General features: G+C 36.0%; 1 protein-coding gene across 5 annotated transcripts in view; it reads left to right on the forward strand.

The window, feature by feature from the left end:
• The window catches only part of LOC144449238 (serine palmitoyltransferase 2-like), a 28,389-nt gene that overhangs the window by 3,896 nt on the left and 11,993 nt on the right, over nt 1-12,500 (forward strand). For all 5 annotated transcript variants that reach the window (XM_078139753.1, XM_078139760.1, XM_078139782.1 and 2 more), the window contains exons 3-6: nt 8,379-8,549; nt 10,717-10,871; nt 11,789-11,934; nt 12,127-12,251. In XM_078139753.1, the coding sequence (XP_077995879.1) occupies nt 8,379-8,549; nt 10,717-10,871; nt 11,789-11,934; nt 12,127-12,251 (597 nt within the window). The remainder of the gene's footprint in view (nt 1-8,378; nt 8,550-10,716; nt 10,872-11,788; nt 11,935-12,126; nt 12,252-12,500) is intronic.

A 12,500-nucleotide genomic window follows, 5' to 3' on the forward strand; every position in this document is an offset into this window, starting at 1 on the left:
CTTGGGCCTATTAATATTAATAAAATATTAATAAGTTCTGTTGACGAATAAAAGCCCAACCCATTGTGTAATGTAAAGGTGTTTTTGTCACTACTATATACATATTTATAACCGAACTAAATTGAAGTATGGCAGTTGTTGTTGTTGTTGTTGTTATCTTTGAATGCAAATCACTAAACGGTAAAAAGCTCAAGGCAGGGTCACTGGAGATTTATCGGATATCAAATTTTATTTATTTATTTATTTATTTATTTATTTATTTATTTATTTATTTATTTATTTATAAATAAATGAATGAATGAATGAATATATAAATACATGTAGACATAAACATATAGGCTTAGATTTATCGGATAATATAAAATATTATTGATGATATCATCTGAGATCGAATTAAAAAATTGAATGTGTAAAGCTAAGCCAATACTCGATGGCATAACATAGATCTGTTTGCAATTTGCAGACAGAGTCAGGACTCGATTCTGACATTGAAAGGGACAGTGACAGTATCAGTATAGAGTTTAGACTTACTCCGTCTGTTAGCAGACTAGGGTCAACATTTATTTTTTTTTGTATTTATTGAAATATTTATTACAATCAGAAGTTGAATAACAACGAAGAAAAACAAAGAGCTGGAAAGTATTCAAGTAAAGATTACAATTCACTATAAATCATTTGGACCAAGTTTTTTAAAGAAAATCACCCCATTTTTAGCACAACTGAACTGATAAGGTTCAGTAGTGCTATAAGCATGGCAAAGTGTCTGTCTGTCTGTCTGTCTGTCTGTCTGTGAGGATGTGTGTGGGTGTGGGTGTGGGTGTGGGTGTGTGTGTGTATGTGTGTGTATGTGTGTGTGTGTGTGTGTGTGTGTGTGTGTGTGTGTGTGTGTGTGTGTGTAAACAACTTAAAGTCAAAAACTGCTGAACCGATTGCTTTGATATTTGGTGTCATGTTACTTTTGGTGTCTAGTTGGGAAATTGTTCAAATGAAAATGATTGCACCAGAGAAGTGGGTTTTGGGTAAAAAAATGTGATTTTTGGTCAAAAAAGTTAAACTCCAAAACTACTGGGCATATTGGCATGAAATTTAATGGGAACATTCTTAGGGGTGAGTAAATTAAGATTTGTTCATGACATGATGATTCCCTCAGAAATATGCAAATTAGGGCTAAAAATGTGTCTTTTTGGTCAAAAACCTATTATTCCAAAACTAATCAGCATATTGGACTGAAATTGGATGGATCTGTGGGTGTATAGATGAAGAAAATTATAAGCATATAATGATCTCATCAGTAATATGCTAATTAGATGTAAAAATGTTTATTTTTGGTCAAAAACTTATATCTCAAAAAGTACTTGGTCAGTGAGTCTGAAACTTGGTGAGATGTTTCTGAAAGTGTTATTCTGCAGATTTTCTTCAAAATATTTTTACATAATTGGCCCTTGCAACCATGACCACGCCCTTACAACACAAAATAGTAGTATATTTTGGTCAAATAACAACATCATCTGGTAGGCAAGTGAGTAAACATTCAAAAAAATGTATGCAAATAATACTAGCAACCATGACCACGCCCATAGCAACAGCCAAACGGTAGTGTATTTCACAAAGAGATCAGGGATTCTTAGACAATTGAATAAACATTCAAAAAATGTATGCAATTGTGCCTAGCAACAAGACCACGCCCATAACAACAGCAAAATGATCACATATATTGCGAAGATAGCAACATGGATTAATAGACAATTGAATAAACATTCAAAAAATGTATGTTAATTTGCCTAGCAACAAGACCACGCCCATAGCAACAGCCAAATTATCACATATATTGCAAAGATAATATCAGGAATTCACACACAAGTGGACAAAAACATTCAAAAATGTTTGCAAATATATCTACCAACATGACCACGCCCATAGCAATGGCCAAATGATCGCGTATATCGCAAAGATAGCAACATGATTGGATAGGCAACTGGATAGTCATTCAGCAAATGGATGAATGGACTAGCATATGGATAAACATTTCTAAAAAACTGTACAGTTGCGCTACACTGCCATTGGCGGTATTTTTTATATGTCTTGGCTTGTTTCACTGTATTGTTTTTAGTAGGCACCCAGCCTGGCCGTAATCAGTCTTTGTAACATCTCTTGTATTTGATCTTGAGGCAGACTTAGTCCAGTCAGTCTAGTAGAAATTTAGGCCGAACCAGGACATAATTGCAACAGAAATAATGTTTAGTGCATCTTGCTCAGAATTTTATGCTGAATAACATATCAAAAGTCTAGAAAAAATTAAGTGGTGGAACATGGTGAAAAATGACGTTTCTTAAAAATGCTATTCATGAAATATCATTTGTTCAAAGACCAATGCAAGTAACATGTCAATGGGTAGGTCTGAAGGTCATGAATTATTTTTTAGTCACTGTATGATTGTACAAACATTCCTATTGAATTTAAACATACTTAATGTGTGTAATTTAATCACTTAGAGATTACATGTAACGTACAATAAGTATACATTTTTGTGAACGCCCATGTGAGTAGTATGTCTGTCATTAGGTATTGGAATTTGGAGTACTTGAATACATCCCTTTCATCATTAAATACCTCCCTTGTTAGATAACTATTATAACGATATTCAGCATAAAATTCTGAGCAAGATGCACTAAAAAATATTTCTGTTGCAATTAAGTCCCGGTTCGGCCTAAATTTCCGCTAGACTGACTGGACTATAAACCACAGCCTCTTTTACGGCACGGCCCAGAGGTTATTCGTTATTTTGCAGTGTCGCAGAAGAAATACTGTGTTACAGCACTGGTTTGCGAGAATGAGTTCTATCGGATGAAGTGTAAAAAATAAGTTAGATCCTTTAAGCTGGGTCTGATATTTTGTTCAGATCACGAGTGTAGTCTAGAGGTATCGAATCATCTCTATAAATTTGACAGATGTTGAGGTTCGATGCAACTCACGACCAAATCTGGAGACTTAATATATGTGTTGGTTTCTGTGCTAGGGGTAATACCCGACCCCAATGAAAAGAGATGCCTTTGTCGCTATCTAGTCTAAGTAACGTGTATTATTTATTTTTATATTATATATCGTCTGGAATCTTATTTACTCTCTGTAAACAATTTTAGTGTTTGTATATGTAAGACCTGAGACAAAGAGTTGTATATGATATGATTGTATAATAGTCAACATGCCCCCCCCCCCATTATTAAGTTTGCAATCGATTTCATTCTAGATTATCAAAATCATGAATCAAAATTAATTGAGAACATGTCAGCTGGTGCTTGGTCAATAAACTAGAATTTCTACGGCAAACCATAGAAAATATGAAACACTTTTAGGATCTACTATGATTTCAGAAATGAATGCGAAAATTATACATCCGATTCGTTATAATATAAAAATGTACAAAACGTCAGTCTGTATTTTTTAGGAAGTTAAAAAATTTCGACGTTAATAACAAGAGCACACAAAAGGAATTAGGTTCTATAGGGCCGGAATCGAAAATTTTCTGAATCTCCTGATAGCATTGTGATTTGGAGTCTCGCCCAGGAACACTTAAACCGCTCGCCATCAACAACAACTTTGTCCTCTCTCGCATATTCTACTCACAGTCTAGACCCTATGCGGTATCGTTACCATTTACACCTCCACTCAAAGTATAGTCAAAGTCGTTACTCTAGAAGTCCTGAGTGCATGAGATGCAATTAAAAATTCATCCATATAGTCACCATGTCTTTGTTAATCAATCACAAAATTCTAACTAATAACACAGTCCCTCATAAAGTTAGAGTTTATTGAGGCAGTTAGGTAATGTCCACATATGGTATTGTCAGCTCAGGATGCTACTGATTGGATGAACAACATTTTGTGCTGATTGAGGGACTTTGACCAGACGTGGTTTAGTTAGAGACCACTTTTGCATCCAGACTAGCTTATTATGCAATGGGCACTCTTGTTATTTGGTTGATATCGCAACGTTTTCCCAGTGTATTTTTTTTAAATAAATAAAATATACATTATATCAAGGTTAGATTCTAATTCTATAGAATGTAAGTATAATGGAGATCTAATATCTGATAAGATGTAAGTTGTTTAAAATCTTAAGTTACGCCCTTATGTTAGAAGAAAGAACTTCGATTTTGCACGGACCGTCCTGGAGTTTTATCGGAAAATACCGTCTATACAATACACGTAAGAACAGAGGGGTTGATTTTTATTCCAAAAAAAGCATAACGTATACGGCATACAAAGGCTTACACATGATACACACCTATGTGACCCAATCATACTCGTACAAGCAGTGTATGTAGACGTACGGTAATTCTTCATGTCAAATATTTAATGTGTGGCAGGTGAAATATTGGCTTGGCGTCCATAATTCTCCTGTAACCTTGGAAAGACCCATGTTCCAGTATTATAATACTGAACTGCCTGTTTAACACTCTTTACTGACAAGTGTCAAGTACGCGCGAAGGTAGTAGTGTGGGGATTTTTGGCTCACGCCTTTTCCCTACCACAGGCAAGAGGGACGACTGGATTCTTGGCTAGCGCGTACGAGTAGATATACGTAATTTACAGGTCAACTTAGAAAATCACTAACATATGGAGAAAATATATCAACAGGCTTGATGATTTTCACCCTAAATTAAAACCTGATGTAGGATACTGCTCGATTACATTTATTTCCTTCCTATATTGTGTCGGTTTTTGTTTTAAATTTTGTTCTGTGGTCGCTTCTTAATCTTCCTAGGCGATCACAGAGGTTGAAAAATAAAACACAGACTACAATATACTAAGGAAGTAAATACAGACAATGGAATCAGCCGTATTCCTACATCAGATCGGATGATTGTGTAAAAAACGTAACGCATTCTTAATACAATGTTGGTTGCCTGCCGACGTCGTTTTTCTATTGTTACTAGTATCATGTGGGCTTCCATGTGTGGACTTGCACGAACTGTAAGCCAATAAGCTGTCTTACCAGCAGTGATTTACGTGGTTGTTAGAAAAAAATGAGACTATTAAAAGCATGGCAAAAACGTGCCAACGTCAGAATCGTTATAAACTCTCAACGTCAAAACTGTTTAGTTGTATGCAACTGGGTGGAGGTTCTATGGTCTGACTAAAGTCGGCAAGAACTTAGGCTATTACTTTGTGATCATTCTCGCAAGCCAAAGCACATATCTCTACTGAAGCAACAACGAAATATAGGCTGTGGTTTACGACTATGCTTTGTGATTGAACGAGAAAAAGCTTGCATATACATGTATAGTTAGGACTTTTATTGAAACAGGTAGTGTAACTTAGTGACAAAGAAGTGCATGTGTGAAAAAACGTACAATGAATGTATCTGGAAAGCCACCAAGACCGTATACTGTGTTTTAGTCCCTCCGTCCATGCGTACGTGCGGTCACCCTCATATCTCTAACATGCACCAATTGATTTCAACCAAACCTGACAGAGAGGTAACATAATACGTGAGACATATGCACGTCACTTTGTCTTACGAGGAAAAAGATATTGCCAAATGGCAACCATATTTGTTAAATTTCACAATATGCAACATATAGGTAAAATACGTAGTGACTACACCTTGACCTAGAAAGTCTTCTTCAAGGTCAAATAGGCAGATTTGAGTTATCTTGATAGTTTTTAATCATGACTTGGGTTTCACTATGTCAGGCACATGCACAACACTTGATTTCAAGACCTTGACCTGTATAGCAAAATGCCAGTCACATTTGTGATAAGAAAGCACATTTTGTTTTCTCCAAACGTTTGCTACATATGGACACCATTCAAGTGTCTACCCTCATATTATCAATATTAGCTTTGCAATTAGGTATTGATCTTTGACCTTGACAAACACTTTCAAGGTGATGATCAAAAATTGTCTTTCTATGTTAACTCAAAACAAAGACCCCATTTAAATGCCTATACCCCAAAGGTAAATTTTCTTTCTATATCACGACCTTTGACTTTGATCTCCATGTTCAAGGTGAACTGAGGTTGCACCTTTTACGAGCTTGACGCTAGACAGGCACCAGTCCCTTGTGAGATTTTTGTTTGTCTCATATTCTTCAAATGTTTTGAATTTGTTATTCATTTCAAATTCTGTGAAGGAAAATGTGGTAACCTTTAAAAAACAACGCCCAGTAATACTAATAGTCTCCCAAGAGTTATAGTGTTCACCCGACTGTTCGATGACTCACTCAGGTCGCTATTTCACACAAAAGAACACAACTGTGTTAAAAGAAATGTATTCAAATAAAGAATGAAAAAAGCCCAGGCAAGTCTAGCTTGATGCCAATAATTTGTTGACTATCGTAGTCTCGCGATTGTCAGTCACCCTATTAATTATTATATATAGCCTACTTGGACCGTGTCAACACATAGACCTTTACCAAGTAAAGGTTACAGGAGAACATTGACGCCAAGCTAATATTTCACCTGTCACCCATGAATAATTATCGACATAGAGAATCATCGTATGCGAATACCTTGTGTGTGTGTGTGTGTGTGTGTGTGTGTGTGTGTGTGTGTGTGTGTTTGTTTCTGTCTGTCTGTCTGTCTGTCTGTCTGTCTGTTTGTTTGTTCGTGTCATTGATAGATAATCGACAGTCGATTACGCTTCTTCTTCTATTTTGTATAGCTTGTATATAGTAAATCATTCTCGCTGTGTGGCGCAAGTCTCCATCACAAAGAAATATTTGAGGATGGAATGTGAAAATATGCCATGCATGACAGCAAGCAACGAAACATTCTACCTTAGAGTGGCCAAGTAGTCCAGAGACTATCCGTGGCTTTGATTCTCCTTGCACATTCCAAGGAGAGTTACAAATGTAATACCACTGATAGCCTCTACACTAATAACCCAGGGACATCTCATGGTCTAACAGCTGTCTCGTTCCAAAGCAAGAGATAGAGCTCAGACCACAGGTGGTCTCAGTGAGGCAAGAGAGAGAAAACCCACAAAAAGGCTCTAGCCTAATACGACACTAACTATTTTATTCAACTAGAAAATAACCCGTGCTTTGCATGGGATATACATATTTTGTTCGGTAAAAACTGGCATATGGTATCACAACTCGAATAGAGACACCAAATGCTTCATTTGAGTAGCGCTCAACAGGCGTCATCGACAGCAATGAATCAAACAAAATTCGTGTAGAACTGTTGTGTGACCTACCCCCACTGTACCAGCCTACAACCATGCCCATTTAAAGACACAACACAGCTATTTCCATGCGCCTTGTACCTGTTGTGTACGTAATGTATATTACCTAACTTTGGCCCTCATTTGGATTGTTCAAATATGTGTCGTATATTATTACATATAACAACTGATTTATAGTATAGTAGAGAATAGTATAGTATGGTAACCATAGTATCAATAACGTATGAGTTTCAATATTGCAATTCAAAAGTTAATGTTTACCGAATCATGTCACGTTATATTTATTACTATGACTAGCACGACGAGTATTATGCTTGACCCTTTATTAGGAAGTGTGATGTAGTTTTACATCTGCAGACACATATCAAACCTTTAGTTTGAGGCAGGGAACATGGACATTAAGGTACCTTTTAAAACAATTGGTGATTGTTCGTGAAAAATGGATACTAGATCAGATGTGTGGATAACCATTATACCATTTTGAATTACTAGTACAGTACACAACTCGTTACACCATGTCAACGGGACAGTGAACTTACTACTTGTAGACACTTATATATGATACAACTCTGTTACTATGTGTTTGGCGTCTATGGCTAAATGCAAAGTCATGATGTCCACTAGAATTTTGAAAAAGTCGCTTCACTTTCACATTTGAGAGTGAATTTAACGGTAGCTTGTCCCAAATGTTACGACAGAGTTACTGCATCACTAGCCCACAACGTACTAGCCAAGAGAGTCGCTGTTAGCTTTGAAATTAGGAGATCATTTTCAATGGAGCATCACAAGATTTGACAACCAACAGGCGGAAACCAGCCTCAACAAGCTAAAACGTACATGTAGGCTCTAGGTGTCACGTGTCTGCCTTTTCAAAGATTTTTTGTTTGTGGCCTGTCGCTCGTTGTGGGATACTGAATCATTGCTACCTTTACTAGTAAATGATTAGGTTTAACTTTAAATTCATTTACCTAGCCCTAAAAGTCACCCAGTTTTCTTCATTTTGTTTGAATTTCAAGATTCGTAGTATGTCTTTCGCTGTTGAATGATCTTGAGAGAAGACTTCGACATACGCTAGGGACAGTACTGGGTAAACAACATTTACGTATTGGTCTTCAATCTAGCTCTTTCAGCCGCATGACATGTGCATGAATGATAACTCTTCCTGCTTCTCGTGTTTACATTTCAGGGAAAATATATACCCCAAAAGTCAAAAGAATCATTTGAAGAAGTCTCCATCCTAGTAGCTGTCCTCACATATACAGCCTATGCATTATTAGTTGTTGTTGGACATTTTCGTGATTTTCTGAGGAAGCTTGGTATTGAGAAGAATGATGTTGCTAAAGAAAAAGGAAACGAGGTATACACCCATGATTAATACCCTCAACAATGAAAAATATACTAGAATATCCAATGTGATGAATTGATATCTGTGCAACCAGCCAAAAATGTCATTGTGTTTACATATGTGGACATGCATATATTTATCATTTTGTATGTATAAATATATTAATATATCTATGCATCAAGTAATGTTTTATTTGTTGTCTATTTGTGTCAACTTGTTGTTTTATCCGTGAATGTTGAGTTTGAAGTGTAATTTTATTAGAACAAAATGTATTAGCACAAAACGTCATAAGTGATATTACAGATGTTATCAGTAATTGTACTTCTGAAAGTATTGGCGTTTTCTTACTTTAAAGATGATTTTCATAATCGATTTCAACCATACAAAATTGCTTAAGGTTTTTTTATTTTTTTATTTATTTTTTTAATTTTATTATTTTTTTTACATATTTTTATATCTTTAACATGCAGTCAAATTAGAGCGAATAGAAAATCGTATTAAGCAAGCATAGCTGTTAAATGGCTATATTGTGATCCACAAACAGTAATCGTACATCGCATTGGTAGTCCAGCTTGCAGACGGAGTAGGGACTCGATTCTGACAATGTCCCTCTCCGAATCGAGTCCTGTATACGTTTGCAAGCAGGACTACGGATTTTGATGATGAGCAAACACCTTACTAAAGTTTGTCAACATACAGATAAGATACATCCTACATTTCATTCCTTCAACATCCCCAGATTAAGTCTAACAAGGGGATTTGAGATACTACATGAAAATAACAAGTCGTATGCTATACACTGTTACAGTATTAGATGATCGTTTCAATAGCAATGATTTCAACTTGTCTAATGCCGTTTTGAGAGTGACCCCGCGTCATTCACAAGTTGCGATAGCCTGGCAGATGTGTCATTTTAATAACGTCAGCAGACAGGTTATAAGTTCGTGATTGTTATCGTTAAAAAGTTATGAAATAACTATGCACTTAGCTTTATCTTTCGTTGTCTGACGGTCTTGATAGTGTCGTCGTTTCACACCTTTACGCTTTGAGTGAGACGTAGTTGGGTCAGAGAATTCTACCAAGATCATCCAACAGCGAAAGATACCAAGCTACTATGCGCTCTACCATTAGGTATCTCAAGAATGGCAAGTCTAATAACACAGCTTCACTTTCAAACTTCCAACAAAAGTTACCGAAACCCAGTGCATAAGGTAATAATAAGCCTGCATTAAGTTGTGTTATTCATTCCATGATACTGGTTGTGTCAAATTAGCAGCTAAAACTCTGTAGGTTCTTGGTTTCTAAAAAATATACTAAATATAGGGTTCTAGGCTTTATAGAGTTAAAATTCCGAATTTTAGCTAATTGTAACAGAACAGTAGCCAGAGTGCAAAGGTGCTAGGTGACGGTATCTATCTATCTGTCTGTCTGTCTGTCTGTCTACCTGCTTTTCTCTTTCTTTGACTGAGTGTTTGAAGGACGTGCAGCCAATATTTACAAGACTGGTTGCTTTTGTGTTTGATGCGGACCAGGGATTTGGTATCTCAATTTTCCGATACTTCTCAAAAAAAATGATTGTACCATATGTGTGGGCAAACAATGTTCACAATTTATCAATTGTACTGATATGAAAAAACAAACATATTGTCATAAGAGCCACCTGATCCCTGATGTGCAATTTAAATGAAAATGTGACATTTGATGAAATACTCAAAAGCTGCAGGCAGATTGATCTAATATTTTATTTGCAGTGTTCCAAAATGATGTTACCATGACAAACTGCTCAACTATGGCAAATAAAATGATCTGATCTATGGGAAGAGACTCGGGTCTAAACATCAGTTTCGATGGAAAGGAAATATCCCTACAATATAATTCGAAAAATAAAATCATAACTGGGAGTTGTTTTTGAAAGTAGCCTCGATGGTACGTTGGTCCGGCCGGGACCAAACTAGACCATGCGTGTTAAGGATCTGATAGTAAAGATCTTGATAGGCTATGCATTTTAAATTCATGACAAGTGATGGCAGCACGCAAGAAGTTGATTGTTTGCATCGCTGACACCCTAAGACACTGTCCAAAGAGGACTTTAAGTTTGTCAAATAAAGGTTCGTTACATAAAACTTAATTAGGTACAGTATGATATATTACAGTCATAAAATTCTATGTATTGTTTCAGGGATTCGTTCCTTTGTATTCAGACTTTGAAAGTTTGTATATGCGAAATTTGTACAGACGTGTCAGTGACTGTTGGAATAGACCAATCTGTAGTGCACCAAGTGGAGAATTTGATATTATGGAGCGAGTAAGCGAAGATCACAATTGGCACGTCAGGTGAGTATGATAATTGCAATAGTAAACTGTTATTGTTTGTTGTAATATATGTGTTATAATTCAAAACATCGTATTGCGAAATTTGGCTCTATAGGGTCTTACAGGACGAGCTAGGAACATGCTATGTGTTCGACAAAAGTTACGATGTACAATCTTTACATCAAATATTTTATGTAAATGCATTATTTTATAATCTGTTACCATTTATAGCAAGCATGTGATTGGTGGCATACCAAAATCTCGATCTATTAGCGAGCTTGATTTCTAATAAAAAGGGTCAATTCGATCCTGGTTATCGATAATGACGGCAATTAGAGTAGACAATCGTACGGTGGGAAGGGATGAACGGAGACTGATTGTTGTTAGTACACATTTGTGAAACGTCAAAGAATAATATTTTTCATAAATTCCAGACTATATAACATGCTCAAATCAAATTGTCTACCATACCATACTAGTACCATGTGGCAAGCAAAGATGATAATACTGTAAACGTGAGACGTATACCTCCTTCAAACCACAAACATTCACCTAAATACCAATTTTGAATAATGTAAACTAATGCCCCTAACTTTGATATAATATTCAATTATTCTTGGAGCAGGGACTCGGGGAGTTTGTAAGAGAAAACATATCTTTATCATTTTGTAAGGACCTTGTAAAGAAACGGAATTCTTGAAAGATATTTAAGAACTGAATGGACCAGTTGTCACGTTTTACATCTGGAGCCGAGTTTGTTGGAATGTTTTCATATTAGGGATGCACCAAGCATATCAAATGAGATAGACATTGATAGTAATCAATTAAAACTATGTTAGATTCCCAAAGGAAGAAGACAAGACATACCAGATGTGGTCAAACTTCAAAGTACCAGTCCGTCATTTGTATTATTAACGATTTGTTTGTATTTAATTCAGGTTGACGGGAAAATCGCAGCACTGCATTAATTTAGGATCCTATAATTACCTTGGCTTTGCTGAGAAGTCTGGTTACTGTGCTGATGAAGCAGAAGCAGCACTCAAGAAGTACGGGCTAGGTGTGTGCAGTACACGACAAGAACTTGGTGAGAATTTACTTTCTTCATCTAGGATAACAGTTTGGATTGGACATGAAATCTGTACAGTGATAGATTTTAATATGTGTCTTGGAGTAATTTGTGTGTTGTCATTGTGAAAACATTACAAGAGCCTCATAAAAAATATGTCTTGTAGTGGATTCTTTGGTTTCAATATATTTTCCTTTGTCTTTTTGACAGGAAATTTGTCTATCCATGATGAACTGGAGAATCTTATTGCTCAGTTCCTTGGTGTTGATGCATCATTGGCCTTTGGAATGGGATTTGCAACGAATGCTTTGAACATTCCTACATTGCTTGACAAGGTGAATGTAAATTCTTAAACCATTTTTCAGTCTCATATTTTTTACTCTAAGGTAAGATATTATAATAAAATACTTGAAATACATACTCAAGTCACCAACAACCTAAAGATTGAGAGAGGTATGTCAAAGCTCATATATCAAACCTAGCAAAATATGAAAACAAAACATGTAATTAAAAACACAAATAAAAACTGGATGGTCTCAACAAGACTCAGCTCAAAGACTTCTGACAGTTCTGACTAGCTTTCG

This window comes from Glandiceps talaboti, chromosome 2 (assembly GCF_964340395.1).
Source record: "Glandiceps talaboti chromosome 2, keGlaTala1.1, whole genome shotgun sequence".
Lineage (NCBI taxonomy): Eukaryota > Metazoa > Hemichordata > Enteropneusta > Spengelidae > Glandiceps > Glandiceps talaboti.